At 38.6% G+C, this 17,466-nt stretch overlaps 2 protein-coding genes across 2 annotated transcripts in view; both read left to right on the top strand.

Moving 5' to 3' along the window:
• The window catches only part of Ankub1 (ankyrin repeat and ubiquitin domain containing 1), a 28,073-nt gene extending 25,438 nt beyond the window's left edge, over positions 1 to 2,635 (top strand). The window contains exon 6 of the mRNA XM_031373891.1: positions 1,833 to 2,635. Coding sequence (XP_031229751.1) covers positions 1,833 to 1,962 — 130 coding nt within the window. The 3' untranslated portion in view covers positions 1,963 to 2,635. The remainder of the gene's footprint in view (positions 1 to 1,832) is intronic.
• A 4,120-nt stretch (positions 2,636 to 6,755) lies between these two features.
• On the top strand, positions 6,756 to 12,076 carry Commd2 (COMM domain containing 2). The gene is made up of 5 exons (XM_031373892.1): positions 6,756 to 6,902; positions 6,988 to 7,065; positions 7,658 to 7,740; positions 8,289 to 8,462; positions 10,918 to 12,076. Exons 1-5 carry the CDS (start codon positions 6,836 to 6,838, stop codon positions 11,113 to 11,115), a joined length of 600 nt encoding a protein of 199 aa, XP_031229752.1. The 5' UTR covers positions 6,756 to 6,835; the 3' UTR covers positions 11,116 to 12,076.
• Positions 12,077 to 17,466: the final 5,390 nt, after the last annotated feature.

Raw genomic sequence — 17,466 nt, 5'->3', positions numbered from 1 at the left:
CTGAGGTTTTGCAGCTGTTGTAAGACTGGAACTGTCAAATAACCAATTCAAGGTTGAGAAGAAAATTTCTAGAAAAAAAAATGTTTAATAGAAAGGATTAGTGCAGAAAAGAGTCCCATGAGGGGTGGGCCTCCTGGTTGTTTTTCCTTGGCAGTTACTTCAGGCAAATCTGTGTTCTGGTTCTCATTTCTCAATATTTTTCTCTTTCACTTCAACACATTTGTCTCTGCCCACTTTCCATGGTGCCTTTCCCAGGATCTGCTCAGGCTTTCTAGGCTGCAAAGCCCAGAAAGTAAGGGAGAGACCTGTAGTCTAATGCCCCTGTATTCTCTTGTCGTCTTGTTGGTCTAATTTACATGCATTATGACAGCCATTGAGTCAGGGGTTCTAATTGAATCATCCAGTAGGTCAACCCAGACAATCAAAGGCTCTAAGTAATTATCTTCAAATAACCACTGCACCTCTTTTGTCAGAAAGGCACATGCATTAAGCACGGATCTTCTTAATGCAGTGTGCACTAACACCAAGCTGTTATTACAGGTAGAAACTAAGCAAGAACCTCACTGTCCATAATAGGTCAGGTCAGTTAAAGCGGCCACTGGAAGGCTAGTCTCCCAACCTAGGACTCCAAAAAACTTACCTAACACACCATGTAGAAGCACTGGGTGAACCAATGAACTCTACATTTAGAGTAATGAAAGTGGGGCTTCTACAATTGAATCAAGGATCACACTGCTGCAGTTAGCACAGACACAGGTTAATATGAGCTAGCTTGGTGAGTTTGTATGGCTTTTGCAGGAATGGGAGTGACTGAAACCAAAGGTCACAGAGTCTTGGAGTAGAAGACAGTGTAGAATTAGCATAGGTCAAAGGAAAAGTCTATAGTGTTGAACAAAACATCGGATTCCAATTAGCTTCCTGTGATCCGAAGTCCAGGTGAGTGACTATTCAAATATAGGAGCCTGGTTCTGAACCAGGCTGTGTGAGAGCACATGGAAATGAGACATCAGCCTGAATGCCCACTCTGAACAGCCTCTGTGTTTGAGAAGCAACCAGAGCTCTCTATTCTGTTTTGTTTGTATTTTTAAAAAGGCATACCTTCTGTGTTTCATTCATGTTTTTATGTTTCCAATGGATAAAACAGGTCCTGGTATATAGGTGGTACACACCCTACAACATGTACATGAATGTAGAAGAGCCAGAGTTTGGATACCAAGGTAGAACGAAGGATAAGCTCTGAACAGGGAGGAGTAAAGATATGCTTCAGAATGAAGGAGAGAGGTCCTCAGATTAAGTCAGGTGGGGCATGAAGAGAAGATAACTAAGTATGAGTGACTGTTTCCAGGTTTAAGAGTTAACTGCATGGGCAGTGTAGATGGGTTAACACACTTTAGAGGATTCAGAGAGACATAACCACTGAGATAAAGCAAGAAGTTAGACACAACATTTTAAAACCTAAAGAAAGGGCTGGATCCATGGCTCAGTGGTTAAGAGAACTTACCATGCTTGCAGAAGACCCAAGGGTTTGGTTCCTGGCACTCACAACCATCCCTAACCCCAGTTCCCAAGAATCCAATGCTCTGTTCTGACCTCCACAGGCAGAAGCTATATATGTATATAAATATATACATATATATAATATGTATGCATATATATACATATACATAATATTTATGCAACACACATATATATGTGACAAGAGAATTAAACAGTAATGAAATTACCTTCAAGATTTCCATTCAGCCACTTACAGGGAAGAGACTGAACTTCTTTGTGAATTATGTCATTGTATTTTTTTACTTGTATTGTTTTGCTTTGTTTTGTTTTTGTAGTGCCTTTAAAGAGAAACGATGGCTTCAGCAGTTAGAAATAGCAAGAGTGCTAGCCAGAAGGAGCATTGCTAACCTGACTATCAAAGAAGGTCCAGCAAAGTGCGAAAACTACCCAGAAACTGTACTTTGAAAAGTCCCAGCAGCCCTGGTTTGAATAGAGATATGGCTAAACAGAAGCTCCAGCTCTGATGGCAACATATCTAATAATAGTTCTAATGCTACACGACTTCGACCTGATGAGGAGCAACGTAAAACAGAAGCCTTCTTGAACACTGTATTATACAAAACTCTCTAGAGAGCAGAACTTATAGAGTTGAGTATGTATTAAAGAGGTTTATTGGATTGGTTTACATGATGTAGTTTGGATAGTCCAACAACTGGCACCTTCACACTGAAGAACCGGGTGCCTGCTCAAACCAGGAGGCTGGATGGATGATCCCACAATTCCAACAAGCCGCCAAAGGTGTGAAGGATTCTTGGTCTTCCCTCCACATCAGCAAGCAGAAGAAGATGGATTTTTCTATCGGAAAAGAAATGCAGCTGCAGCAGCAGCAATGGCAGGGGAAATCTTGGGGCACAAAGGCAAGCAGGCAAGAAGCAAAGGTTTCCCCTGGGACCTCCTTACAAGTAGCTGCTATGGTGATTTGAAAAAGAACGGAGCACATATATTTGAATGCTTAGGGTTTGTTGTTGTTGATGATGATGTTTTGTTTGTTGAGGAAGTGTGTCAATGGGGATGGGCTTTGAGGTTTCAAATGCCCCTACCAGGCCCAGTCTCTCTCTCTACCTGTGCATTAGAACGTAGCTCTCAGCTAGTGTACCTGGAATGCTCCTCATCAGGATGATAATGGATTAAACCTCTGAAGCTGTACGCTAGCCTGCAACTAAATGATTTTGTTCATAAGAGTCACCTGGTTCATGGTGTCTCTTCACAGCAATAGAACAGTGACGAAGAGAGCTGCCAGTAGAAGATGCCATTTAAGGTGGACCTACTCACTTTTAAATAACCCAGTCAAGAAAACCCCTTCCACACATCCTCAGGGGCTAACTTTTGTCTAGGTAGTCCCTCACAGGTAAGCTTTGGAGACTTAGTCAATTCCAAATACAGTCAAGTGGACATCCAAGGTTAACCCTCAGGGATATAGACATCCAAATGGCACTTAAACTTTTTTTTTTCACTTAAACTCTTAAAATTAAGACAGTATTGTTCTGATGTCAAAATTTAAGAATGTGCCCCCACCGTTGGAGTTTCAGAAAGAACTCATAGGAAAACAAACAAAAGCTGACACCAGAAGTTGTCTATGGGGTTAAGAAATTAAGGACGATATAAGATTAAGAATTAAGAGGGATGGAGAGATGGTTCAGTGGTTAAGAGCACTGACTGCTCTTCCAGAGGTCCTCAGTTCAATTCCCAGCAACCACATGGTGGCTCACAACCATCTGTAATGGGATCTGATGTCCTCTTCTGGTGTGTCTGAAGACAGCTACAGTGTACTCACACATATAAAATAAATAGATCTTAAAAAAAAAAAAAAGAATGGGAGTTTAGAATTTTTATCATATTTTTACCTTTGTTTTTCATGAGTTTGTTTTAATTATATGGAGTTTAAAAGTCATATAAATAAAGAAGTAATAAGATAAATTTTAATGGGCTGGAGAGATGGCTCAGTCATTAAGAGCACTGACTGCTCTTCCAGAGGTACTGAGTTCAATTCCCAGCAACCACATGGTGGCTCACAACCATCTGTAATAGGATCTAATGCCCCCTTCTGGTGTGTTTGAAGACAGCAATAGTGTATTTATATATATAAGATAAATAATTTTTTAAAAAGATAATTTTTAAATAAAACTCTGTATAACAAGGCCCCTGAGAGTTACCAAAAGCTCCTAGGTTTAGACATTTTAACTTCTGCTGGAGTATCTCTTGCCATTATTTTTTTTTCAAATGGAAGTAAAGCTTACATACAATGTGCCACATGGATATTATATATAACAGGTAGTGGATCTAACAAGCATATGTCTGTGTAAAGAACACCTCAGTCAACATGTAGAGCAGCTGAGTTACCCATAGGACTCTGGTTAAACTGTAACTAAATCTCAGCCTTGAAGGACAATGTTGCTCAGACATTAGCTCTAGACAGAAGACTTGCAAAGCACTTGGAACACTATTGTTCACTTGAGATCTCATGGTCTGTGATTAATTTACATTGTTGCATTTATCAATGGCACTTTTTGTTAGGGCTTTGCTTGTTTTTATGGGGCATGATTTAATATGCAGTCCTGGCTGGCCTGGAACTAATTTTGTAGTCCAAATTACTCAAAAAGCTGTGGCAATCCTCCTGCCTCAGCCTCCAAGTGCTAGGAATTATAGGCAAAAGCAGCTACACTCCACCCAGTACTAGATTTTTTTATTACTTCCTTGGAAGTGGATAGATCATATTATCTATTGACATGCATTGAAATTTAGACTGTCACCATTTCTGAGATATTATGAATAAAACATATTTTTATGAATAAAACATTTATGGATAGTATTGTCAAAGTGTTTTCTGAATATCTGTTTTCTGTGTTTTGGGAGAATAAATACCTAGGAATGGGGTTATTTGATATAAGGTAAGTACAAAATTAGCATTGAAAGAAATTGTCTAAGAGTTTTTTATGTGCCACTACAACAGAAAAGAGCTCTCATTTAACATGCCCCCCTAATACTTGCTTCAAGGCCCAACAAACAAGTTCAAATGTTCCCAAGCAGCTGGCCAGAGGCCTTCTGCCCTCCTCAGAAATCACAGGTAGGAAAGAAAAAGTTCTTCCAGTGCTAGCCTCTTGTGGTTTTTAAAACCCTTGACAGCAGAAGGCAGCAGCAGATGGGCCCAGTGGCAGGTGGCAGCCTCTACTGTTACATCTCATGTGCAGATTTCTGATAGTAACACTCTAAACCCTACAAGTGTTATGATCCCTGGGCAGGCCTTAGGTGTTGGAATAGACCTTGAACAAACACAGTCAGACTAAGGAACTTTTCTCCCCTAAAGCTTACTGAGATCCCCTGCCACTATGTTTAAACTCCAACCTCTTGCCAGACATGGTAGGGTATGGCTTTAATCCCAGCACTAAGGAGGCAGAGGCAGGCAGACCTCTGAGTTCAAGGCCAGCCTTTCTACAGAGCAAGTTCCAGGACAGCAAGGACTATGAAGAAAGACTCTATCTCAGAAAACCACAAAAACAAACAAAACAAAAACCTCCAGTTCTTCCCCCCTTTCTGCCATTGCCAGACTATTTTGCCCACTCTGCCCTTGCATCCTGATATCCAGGCAAGGCAGTTTCTAAATATAAACAGACCTGTCTGGATAAACAACTCCAGGAGGGAGAAACTATGGGCTTGCATGTAGTCTTAGCAGTTGCATTTCCAAACTGCCTACATAAGCCCGAAGCATCCCTTTTTTTCTTTTTGAAGACAATCCCTTCATCCTGTGCCTGTCCTCACTGTTTGAAATACAGAGTTCCATCTGTTAAGGTCAGATTGGTCTACTTTCTGCCTCTTTAAGCTGCTTCTTTAAGCTGCCTCAGAAATTTTAACATTGTGCTGCTTCAGAAATCTAACATTAGGTAGTGGAATCCTTACTTCTACAAGGCTGTGGCTCTTGTACAGTACCAAGACCCTTGGTGCTACAAGGATTACAGCTTTTATAGGTGTTAAAAAAAAATCAAGATTCCTTAGTCTGAATATTCTTATTCAGCACTGAATATTCTAAATAGGCAGGTATCCAATTCCTTACCCCTTGGTGATAGCCAATTTTGCAGTTCCTGGGGCCAGGGTATTTGAAAACATCAGCTGCCTAGAACTCAAGAACTCTTCCAGCAACCAAAGCCTGCAGCTACTCTTTGAATATTCTAAAATAACTTTTTATTATATTGGGAAGAGACAGAGAGTGAGAACGAGGGAGATGGAGGGGAAGTGTGTTTATATGTGAACACATGCTTCAGTGTACTTTGGCAAGTCAGGGAAAAACTCATAGGAGTTGGTTTTTACTTCTACCATGAGGGTCCCAGAGGTTGAACTTCAAACTTTGCAGCAAGCAGCTTTTACCCACTGAGTCATCATCTTACCCAGCCAGTCTGTTCGAATCTTTACAATCTTCTTGAGCAGCCAGCTTCTAAAGCTGAAGAAATGGTGTTTGCACCATTGGAGGAAGCAAACCTTACATGAAAATGAAGGTATGTGTGATCAGCATCTTCTCTTTTGTATCAAGCGTAGTAGTTCTTTGGCTGAGCAACCAAGGCAAGTGCTCCCTTTCTTGCCTAAGTAGAAATGTTCACAGGCTTAATTTAGGGATGAGGAAACCTTGTGATAACACAAAGTCCTACACAAACTGTTCAAAACCACCCTAGTTGGGGTTGTATCTTCAGAAACCAATGCAAACACCTGTGCTCATAGTGTTGTTTCTTCAAGGTATTTGTGGCATGTACAAAATAGTATATACATGCATACATACATACATACATACATACATGTGTGTGTCTGTATGTGTACATATATGTGTATGTGTCTAGATAGATAGATAGATAGATAGATAGATAGATAGATAGATAGATAGATAGATAGATAGACACATACATACATATGAGGGTGTTGCATCCCCTACAACTTGAGTTAGTGATGGTTGAGAGACACCATGTGAGTGCTGGAACTGAACCTGGGTCCTCTGCAAGAACAAGAGATCTTAACGACTGAGCCATCTCTCCAGCAGCACGTATTACACTTTTGCAGGATGGTTCATGAATGAGTGGAAGACTTGTACCTTCAACTCTTTTTACCAGCGTTCACTGCCTCCCTTCACTCCTATAGAACGAACCCCAGGATATCATGCTCATAGGACTGCCAGAAACCGGAACCCAAAGCATGGGCTGAACCGCGGCGACGCCGGAGCTTCTTTTTGCCTGCACAGAGGTCGGAAGTGGTGAGGGCGGGGCCGGCGGTGAGTAGCAAAGTCGGAAGACCTGCTAAGATGCTGCTGGATTTGTCCGAGGAGCACAAGGAGCACCTGGCCTTCCTGCCGCAAGTGGACACGGCGGGTAAGGGAGTGCGGGGTGCTGGCGGCGGGGACAGTCCGGGGGAACAGCCCGCCCGGCACTCACGGCCTGCTGACTTCCGTTGCAGTGGTCGCCGAGTTCGGGAGGATCGCGGTGGAGTTCCTCCGACGGGGATCTAACCCGAAGATCTACGAAGGCGCTGCCAGTAAGAAAGGGAGAGGACAGGCTCTGTCTATTGAGCTGGAAAGTGCTACCCCTTCTGTTTCTCCGCAGGAGCCTTTGCAAGCCCTAGGGTCTTGTTCCCACTGCAGCCGTTTAAAAAGCCCGCAGAGCAGTCAGTCAAGGCGCAAAGTCTGCAAGTAGCTGCGTGATTTTAAAGCTAGTAGGAAACAGATATCTTCATATTTAAAATACCATCTGCCTTTTAGAAATATTATGATGCTTAATAAAAATCCTGCATGCTGACGAAGCGGAACCGTCATTGAAGTGTTTAGTAAACATTTGCTGCCCAAGAAACTGCTTTTGCTAAACTGGAGGAGAGTTGGGGGCGAGATTAAGAACATTTCTGTTGACTTCTCCTTCTGCCTGGCTTGTAGGGGCTTTGTGTGTTCGCAGGTTTGTGTTTTGTTATGCTTGCCTGGAGGGAAATATCCAAGACCTGTTAGTGGAGTGGATTGAGCAGGAGTAGTAGTCTCCACTTAACTCATTTCCACCGCACTATTTGAAAACATAGAGTAATTGAACGTGTTTATTTTTAAACAAATGGATAATCTGTTCATTTCTCCCCCACCCCTTAGGAAAACTCAATGTGAGTAGTGATACTATCCAGCATGGTGTGGAAGGACTAACATATCTCCTCACTGAGAGCTCAAAGCTCATGGTAAGGCTTCTGAGAACTGTATTGTATTACCCAGATCCTTTCAAACAGGCACCTATTGCAATATTACTAACTCATAATCGAATTTGTGCAGTATACCAAAATAGTGTTACTGGCATTATCTAATATGAATACCTCTTGCTAGTTTAAATTATAATTGTCTCTATTTCTGTATCATATGCCATCACCCGTGTATCCCAGGAGAGGCGAGAATGAAATATTGCATTTTTAAAAAATGTATCAGCAAATTGGGCAGTGGTGGCGCACACCTTTAAACAAAAAAAAAAAAAATGTAGCAGCAGTCAGTATCTGGCTTGATGGAAAAATAGTAAATAAAATTAGGTGTCTCAATTTCTTTCCTATTTTAATAAGGTTATTTTATATATTTGTATATTTTGGATTTCAGAATGGTGGGCAATGATTGTCTGTAACTATAAGGAATGTTCTAGACTGAATTAGAGGATATAATGTACTTTTGTGTATAGAAATGGTTTAGCATTTACTAGACAAAGATAAATTCCAGTGTTCTGTTAAACTCAATTTATCTTTAGATTTCTGAATTGGATTTCCAAGACTCTGTTTTTGTTCTGGGATTCTCTGAGGAACTGAACAAATTATTGCTTCAGCTCTACCTGGACAACAGAAAGGAGATCAGAACTATTCTGAATGAGTTAGCACCCCGTCTTCCCAGTTACCATAGTCTTGAGTGGCGGCTAGATGTACAGGTATGGCTTTTCTTTGTTAAAATCAGACATAGAATGTGCTCTGTTATTTACCAACTTAACCAAGCTCTGGTGTGAAAACAAAAATGTAAATCTTAATGCTTAGTTTTTGGTCATTTCACAAGCAGCTCATTTCCTTTTATTTCTAATATGATTTACTGAGTTTAATTTGCAAAGGTTTTTAATTTGTTTTTATTACATATATTTGCTTAGTGTATATGTGCATGAATGTCACTTGTGTAGAGGTCAGAGGACAACTTTCAGAAGTTTGTCCTAAGGGATTGAACTCAGGCATAGCAACACATGCCTTAACCCATTGAACCATCCCAAAGACCCTAATTTGCAAAGTTTTTAAGAAATCATTTTAGAAAAAACAGGCTTGTTTGTTTTGCTTTATTTTTTGGCAATGCTTAGTTTAAAAAAAACATTTCTCTTTAAATACACACAAGGAAAAGTATGCAAGTCAGTGTACTCAATGTCACATAGTCACATACTCAAAATAGATGTGACCATGACCAGGACCCCAGAGATATCTTTTTTTTTTTTTTTTTACCTCCTACTAGTGATGGTTCCTTCCCTCCTTTCCAAAGGTAACCAGCATCCAAAGAATTTAACACAGCTTTACTTCTTTTTTTAACCCATTTAGCTGTGTACACATGCAGTGACTGAGGCTACCCTCATCTGAGGTAGAGCATTCCCCTAGTGTGTCTGAAGCCCGGCTTCACTCTCTAGCTCCAGAACACAAAAACTTACACAGAACACAAAAAAAATCTTTGGTGTCTGGCTTCTTTTGTAAAACACTATTTTTGAAAAGATTTGTCATTTAGCCATTTTGAAAGACTAATCAATCCAGGATCCAGGCCCAATACAAACCCCTAGTCTCAGTTACTTGAGAGGCTGAAGCCGAGGGGCCACTAGCCCAGGAGTTTGAGACCAGTCTGGGTAACAGGTGTGGGACACTTTTTCAATTAGAAAGATGTTATCTATTGTCTGGTTAGGGTTGTTAAAATAGTAGTTTAGGATAGTTGTAAAACAAACTTTTATAGGTGAAAAAATACAGTCTCTTTAATAAAATAGCAAGTGAGTATTTCAAAAGGTTTATACCTTGTGGTCTATGTGTGTTCACATAAACTGCAATAATTGTTTTAACAAAACATACATTTCTGAATAAAAATTGATACAGAAAACAAGGGTCTATATTTTTGACAGAAGAGAGAACCTAGGTTTTAAAGGCTCATAGGAGTTCAGGGATTAAAATCAGAGATAGATTGTATAACAATGTAATAGTTCTCTGATTTACGTAATCTGATATTAGTGCCCCATCTGATTCTGATGATACTAGTGTAAAGTTTGGCTTGGAGAGCAGAAATTTTAAAATCTCCCTTTTAATCCAGATATTGCTAATAGGAATCAAAGTTTGTGAACCGTTATCACAGAGAAGTCTTTGTGACTTGAAATAAGGAAGCCAACCAAAATGGGTTACAGAAATTTGGTAAGAATTTACATGTAATATAGCAGACAATAGGAAGCCCTTGTAAATTCTTTGATAAACATGTGATATTGAAGCAGTTGTTTAAAAAATTAATTTGGCATCCTTGGATGAATCAGAATAAAGGTGGGAATTTAGAAATATAAAAAATGTAAGCCTTTATAATCATTTTCCCCTTCCTATATGATATCCCCTTTTTGTCTTACTAGTATCTTTTTACTCTTTTTCTTACCTTTTTAAATTATAGTTTATTATTTTATTTATTCATTCATTTTGTTTTTGGGGACAGGGTTTCTCTGTGTAGTCCAGACTGTCATGAAATTCTCTGTAGACCAAGCAGACATTGAACTCAGAGATCTACCTACTTCTGCCTCTTGAGTGCTGAGTTTAAAGCTATTTACCACCATTGTCTGCCTTAAATTACAGTTTGAATTAGGACTCAGCATAATGGCCGCATCTGACATGTTACTTCTCTCTATAAAGTTTAGTTGATATAGCCATGTTTGTTTGCATATAGTGGCTGCTCTTAAAATACAAAGACAGAATTGAGTCATTGTACCAGAAACTACATGGTGTCCACAGCCTAAAATATTTGTTATCTGGCTACTTACAGAAAAAAAATTACCAACCTCTGCTTTATATTTTATTTAATCGAATGAATGTATTTATTTATATTTGGCTCTTTGAGACAGGGTCCCCCTGTGTAGCATTGGCTGGCCTAGAACTTGCTGTGTAGACTATGCTGACCTTGAACTTATAATGTGTGCCCTTTTATCCTGTCTAAGGAATCTTTCCATACCATAAGGTTTCATTTACAATCTTGTTGTTCTTCTTTCCAACTGTTTTAAAGTTTACTTTTCATTTTGACATTTGTGATTCATCTAAAATTTGATTTTTCTTACATGGTATAGTATATTTTAAGTGTTATCTATGCAGCATAATTATTAGTGCTCTTTTTGTGTTTCCAAGCTTGCAAGCAGAAGTCTCCGGCAACAAATTAAACCATCAGTGACTCTCAAGCTGCACCTCGATCAGAATGGCGACCACAGCACTCATATTTTGCAGACAGACCCAGCTACCCTGCTTCATTTGGCTCAGCAGCTGGAGCAGGCCTTGGAGGAAATGAAAACCAACCACTGCAGGAGAGTCGTCCGCAGCATCAAGTAGCTCTGAAGCTCACCTCCAGTTGGCAGCACAGAACTGGCCGTGGTGCATCTGGGTTTCATGGCGTTTCTTTCCTGCTCAGGATGTTGAACCCTTGATCAGGAGCTGAACTACAGTTCCTTTTTGGTGCCTAGTACAGTCAGCTTCCTGACAGGTTGAAAGCATTTTTTATTTTACGTGGGTAAATAGGATGGACCAACTAAAATGAATCAGTACTGTTCCTGATTTCTGTGTATATGTGACTCTTATGACTTGGGTATTTTTTCATCTACTTTATTTCCTTTGACCTTGATAAAAATTTGAAAATAAAAAACTGGAAGTGGTGAAAAGCTATAAATTCTCAAAACCTGCCCCAATGACATATTTCCTCCATCAAAGTTCACAGCATCTCCAAACACTGCCAGCTAGGGGCCAAATGTTCAAACACATGAGCCTGTGGGAGACATTCTACCAGTAATGTCTCTGTTTTCTGATTTGAGTTTGTCACTTTTCTCTTTTCTATTTTTTTTTTTTAATTCAATGAACATTTGAATTCCTTTAAGATACAACTTAGGATGAGCATGCCTTCCACAGTTACTACACGATTTTGCATAGTTTCGTTATTGATTTGCTTATTTGAATATGTAAGCCTTTCCTTGCTAATATCAACTACTCAGTCAGTTTTTAGGAGGACAAATATAATCTGATAAGACAACCAATACCCATGCATTCGAAACTTCAGACTGATATTTAAAACAACTTCTTCATATCTTTGCCATGGTTTTTCTCAGACATTTTTTGTCAACATGTTTAAGCCAGAAATAATCATACATGTTTCATAATTTGACCACATCCACCTCCTTTTTTTAAATATAAACCAGTCTGTAGTTCAGGCATTATTTTATAATTTGTAAACCAAAATTTCTTCGTCATTAATGTCTACTTCAGGATTTCTCCCAAGAAAACTGTTCCTGTTCACATCTAAGTATATTCTGAATCTCTTTCATTCCTGTGTACCAGTTCTCCAGCATCATTTACAAGAATTTTTACTATATCTTCATGCCTCCCAATGTGACAGAAAGTAGAAGTTGGTTTTTTTTTTTCAAATAATATTTAAGGAAATAAATGATTGTCCTGGAGGCAATTAATAAATGTTCATTAAATTAATATAAATGTCAAGGAAGAGTTGTCTTGAGTATAATAGTACCATAACTTAAACCCATTTGTGACAAAGAGGTAGTAGCTTACTTAGGAAGCAAAATATATACTGACAAATATAAATATTTCTAGAAAAATTAGCCTCATTGCGTGCACACACACACACACATACTTACACTTTAATATTAGTTGTACTTCGAGCTCTGCCTTCCCAAGTTAAAGTATTTCAGTTTTTACAACTATCCTTCATAGATGTAAAACATTCCTGTGCTTTCATAGTCATATGATTACTTGTGGTCTTAATTTCTTGTTTTTGTTTTTCGAGACAGGGTTTCTCTGTGTATCCCTGGCTGTCCTGGAACTCACTCTGTAGACCAGGTTGGCCTCGAACTCAGAAATCTGCCTGCCTCTACCTCCCAAGTGCTGGGATTAAAGGCGTGTAGCACCACTGCCCAGTGGTCTTAATTTCTTATTCTCTACTCTTGCAAAAAAAATATTCATTCTATCAACTTGGTTACCTTTATAAGTCAATCTCTCAAACAGTCATGCAATTATGCAATGAAAAATATTTCATAATTAGATCAGTCTGGTTATCTGTATCCTTAAAAGTAAGCCATGAGACACATTTATGATACCATTAAGTGGATTTGAGTACTTTCAAATAAGAATAAAGCTATAGACATGTGATTAGATTTTAAAGATTTTTATTATTTTTAAACAAATAAAAATACTTTGGTATATGTTGACTAGAAGTATATGAAAACATAGGTATGCACACATATACATTCATATACACATGTTGGAGTAGAGTTATTTAAATCTCTAAATCCATGCTTCTAACTTTATTAAAATAGCTTATAGACATATCTTTTATAAGGATTATTAAAATTTCCTATTTCAATTAAAAATCTTAAGTCATTAGATTTTTTGATATCTTATAAATGACTTTTTGGTTTTTAACTGAAGTCTAACTTCAGTTTACAGAAAGAAATAATTTGTTTAAACTTCCTGACTTTGATTAAAATAATAAGTGATTGAAGTAGAAAACATGTTTCAAATGCCATCTAAAATTATCCAAAAAAAAATTAGAGTACTAAAAATCTCTATTTTTTTTTTTTTTTACTTGACTGAGTGACTTTATTCTCAGCCCACAGGGAACAGGTTACATTCATTTAAGAAATGATGTGTGTAATAAGATAGTCTATCCATAAAGTCATTCACCAACTGTTTCAATGAACAATGGTTCTGCTTGGAGGGTGGCACAGACATTAGGTGAGGGTAAGAATCTGGTTCATTGACTGTGATAATTTGGAAAAGCATTCATCTCAGAGAAAGAGTAACTTATAAAGTCCTCTTCTTCAAACTTGATACAATAGTCACAAATGTCAAGCAAAGCATTCAGTCTCACACAAGCCACCTCCCTAGTTAATTGTCTACGTTTCTTTTGGCTGTGTAACTGCTTTTGAAATATGTAAGCTGTTCTGAAAACCATAGTATAGTGTAAAAACATCAAATAAACAATACTACTAATAGAGAGGCTGAGATAGAAGAAGCATGATTTCAAGACCATTATGTGGTACACAGCAAGACACAGTCACAAACAAGCAGAAAATGTATATGGATTGTAGAATATCGGACCTATTTCTCCAATTACCAAATTATTCCATTGGATGATAGTCAAAAAATTTCTAATTCCTCATATTTTTGGATTTCAATCGATTAGGATATGTTGGTAATATTAATTTTCATATTAAGATATTAAGAAAAAGTAATTGTTACTTCCTGTTATTTTTGTTGTAAGAGGTGGAATTAGATTTGTGTGGATTTGTTGAAAGATTACTTTGTTGCTTCTTCTAGGGTGTAATTTTGCTCCTTATGTTGGTGTCTTCCATCTATTATCCTTTGTAGGGCTGGATTTGTGGAAAGATATTGTGTAAATTTTGTTTTGTCATGGAATATCTTGTTTTCTCCATCTATGGTAGTTGAGAGTTTTGCTAGGTATAGTAGCCTGGGCTGGCATTTGTGTTCTCTTAGGGTCTGTATGACATCTGCCCAGGATCTTCTAGCTTTCATAGTCTCTGGTGAGAAGTCTGGTGTAATTCTGATAGGCCTGCCTTTATATGTTACTTGACCTTTTTCCCTTACTGCTTTTAAAATTCTTTGTATAGTGCATTTGGTGTTTTGATTATTATGTGACAGGAGGAATTTCTTTTCTGGTCCAGTCTATTTGGAGTTCTGTAGGCTTCTTGTATGTTCATGGGCATCTCTTTCTTCAGCTTAGGGAAGTTTTCTTCTATAATTTTGTTGAAGATATTTACTGGCCCATTACCTTGGGAGTCTTCACTCTCTTCTATACCTATTATCCTTAGGTTTAGTCTTCTCATTGCATTCTGGATTTCCTGGATGTTCTGGGTGAGGAGCTTTTTGCTTTTTGCATTTTCTTTGACTGTTGTGTCAGTGTTTTCTATGGTGTCTTCTGCCCCTGAGATTCTCTCTTCTATCTCTTGTATTCTGTTGGTGATGTTTGCATCTATGACTCCTGATTTCTTTCCTAGGTTTTGTATCTCCAGGGTTGTCTTTCTCTTTCTGATTTCTTTATTGTTTCTGTTTCCATTTTTAGATTCTGTATGGTTTTGTTTATTTCCTTCACCTGTTTGATTGTGTTTTCCTGTAGTTCTTTAAGGGATTTTTTTGTTTCCTCTTGAAGGGCTTCTAGCTGTTTACCTGTGTTCTCCTGTATTTCTTTGAGGGTGCTATTTATGTCTTTCTTAAAGTCCTGTATCATCATCATGAGAAGTGATTTTATATCTGAATCTTGCTTTTCCAGTGCGATGGTGTGTCCAGGACTTGCTATGGTGGGAGAATTGGGTTCTGATGATGCCAAATAACCTTGGTTTGTGTTGCTTATATTCTTATGCTTGCCCCGCATCATCTAGTTATCTCTAGTGCTACCTACCCTTGCTAAATCTGACTGGAGCCTGTCCTTCCTGTGATCCTAGTTGTGTCAGAACTCCTCAGAGTCAAGTTGTCTCTGTGATCCTGTTATTCTGGGATCCTGTAATCCTGGGTTTGTTAGAGCGCCTGGGAGTTGGGAGTGGAGCTTCCTCTGGGTGTTGTGGGACTGGCTACAGAGTTTATGCCCAAGGTCTGCACAGGACACAAGCTGACCCCGAAAATCTCTATTTTCTGTAGAAAATAAAATCCATGCAAATAATTCTATAGAAATAGATTACTATGCAAGTACCTCCAGGGTTTTTTGTTTGTTTGTTTGTTTGTTTTTGTTTATTTTTTCCTGAGATAAGTTTTCTCTGTGTAGTTCTAGATGTCCTAGAGTATGCTTTGTAGACCAGGCTAACCTCAAACTCAGAGATATGTCTACCTCTATTTCCCAAATTCCAGGATTGAAGGCATGTGTCACTATGCTAGGCAATAACTAATCTTTTGATAGATTATTATTCTACATGATGGACGATAATACAGATGGATTTGTCTTCATAAAACGGCTATTCAAAATGAGGGTAGACTTTTATTTATCATACAGAATTCTGAGTATTAATATTTTGTTTACTGTTTCTTTAAGATGTGCATTTAGTGTTTTATTCATTGCACATCAATCTATGAAAAAAAGGATTTATTTATTTTATTTATATGAGTACACTGTAGCTGTCTTCAGACACACCAGAAAAGGGCATCAGATCCCATTACAGATGGTTGTGAGCCACCATGTGGTTGCTGGGAATTGAACTCAGGACTTCTGGAAGAACAGTCAGTGCTCTTAACCACTGAGCCATCTCTCTAGCCTGGAAATTTTTTAATAATATCTAAACAAAGGAAAAGCAGGGTGGGGGACTAAGTATGTATAATATGTAGGTATTTGAAAAGTTGAATAAACCTGTTGTTTTTTTTTTCATCTTTCCAAGATCTACCATGAAGAAAAGCAGTGATATACTATACACTAAGATGTGCATTTAATGATTTGTGTGTTTGTTGACTGATTTGTTTGGTTTTTCTTAGGCAGGATCTTATTGTGTCACCTAAGGTGGCTTCCCACATTTCTTCCTGCTGCCTCAGGAGCACAGCAGGTGGCATAGCACCAGCTGTACCTGTTTGCTAAAGAATTCAGCTTGAGTCTTCTGGATGCCATCCATCCATAGTCTGCAGTCCATAGTGGGACCCTATCAAAAAAAACAATTTTATTTTTCTTAAATAGACTTAAAGTACAAAGAAACAACTACAAATGCCTACATTAATAGGCACTCTAAAATTGGTTTTCAGACAGGCATAGTGGTGACCACCTTTAATCCCAGCACTTGGGAAACAGAAACACATGGATCCCCGAGTTTGAAGCCAACTTGGTCTATGCAATAAGTTCTAAGACAGCCAGGGCTACACAAAGAAACCCTGTCTTGAAAAAATAAAATAAAGTAAAGTAAGCTTGGTTTTCAGTTAGATCATTGCCATTCTAAACCCAAGCAACTCTTTATATGATGAATTATTTAACTAATTTTAATATAAATTGTGGTTTTTAAATTATAAATATTGCTAACTACATGGCTGTTGAACTGACAGCCTATGCTTTTTGCTTGATTTTTAAATCACTGTATTTTAGTGTTGGGAGTGACGTCCCAAGGAGATGTGTTGACAGAGTCATGGCAATGTTAAGAACTCCAACACCTCAACCCCATGAAAATGGAAAAGCCTTCCTGTGTGAGTCTCAGAGGGATGGAAAGCCTTCCTGTGCTCTGTGTGAAATGATGATGTGTAGAGGAAATGCCCACCGTAGTTTTCTTCCCTCAGCTATTTGTGGCCTAGAGACGGCTCCTGGACACAGATTGCTCCTACTGAGGAGCCAAATAAACTGCTCTTTTGTTCTGCTGTATATGATACCCTGGCTTCCCTTCCTGTTCAGCTGTCTGTGACACCTCCATCTCCCTGCTCAACTGTAGCACAACAAACACGCTGCTCTTCTGGGGTATTGTGGTCTCTCCATTTGAGAGCATAGACCACCCGATTCCAGGCTGTCTGTGTTCAAGTATCCATCATTTAGTGTCTTAAGTCCCTCATCAGCCCTACCCAGGCTTCTGGGATGCAAGCCAAAGGAGACTAGACTGTTTCTTTCAGTTTTGTATGTAATAGAATAGTTTGCCCAGGATAACTACAAGGATAAAGCAACTGAATCAACCATATGAAGTTTATATCTCTTCCCCCCTCCCCTCG

The sequence above is a fragment of the Mastomys coucha genome, unplaced genomic scaffold (genome assembly GCF_008632895.1).
Source record: "Mastomys coucha isolate ucsf_1 unplaced genomic scaffold, UCSF_Mcou_1 pScaffold16, whole genome shotgun sequence".
In the NCBI taxonomy this organism is placed as follows: domain Eukaryota; kingdom Metazoa; phylum Chordata; class Mammalia; order Rodentia; family Muridae; genus Mastomys; species Mastomys coucha.
This window is presented reverse-complemented; position numbering and strand designations above follow the sequence as displayed.

Coding starts and splice junctions, on each gene's coding strand:
- Commd2 (XM_031373892.1), top strand. CDS start 6,836: ATGCTGCTGGATTTGTCCGAGGAGCACAAGGAGCACCTGGCCTTCCTG. Junction 7,066..7,657: donor GATCTACGAAGGCGCTGCCA/GTAAGAAAGGGA, acceptor CCCACCCCTTAG/GAAAACTCAATGTGAGTAGT. Junction 8,463..10,917: donor AGTGGCGGCTAGATGTACAG/GTATGGCTTTTC, acceptor TGTGTTTCCAAG/CTTGCAAGCAGAAGTCTCCG.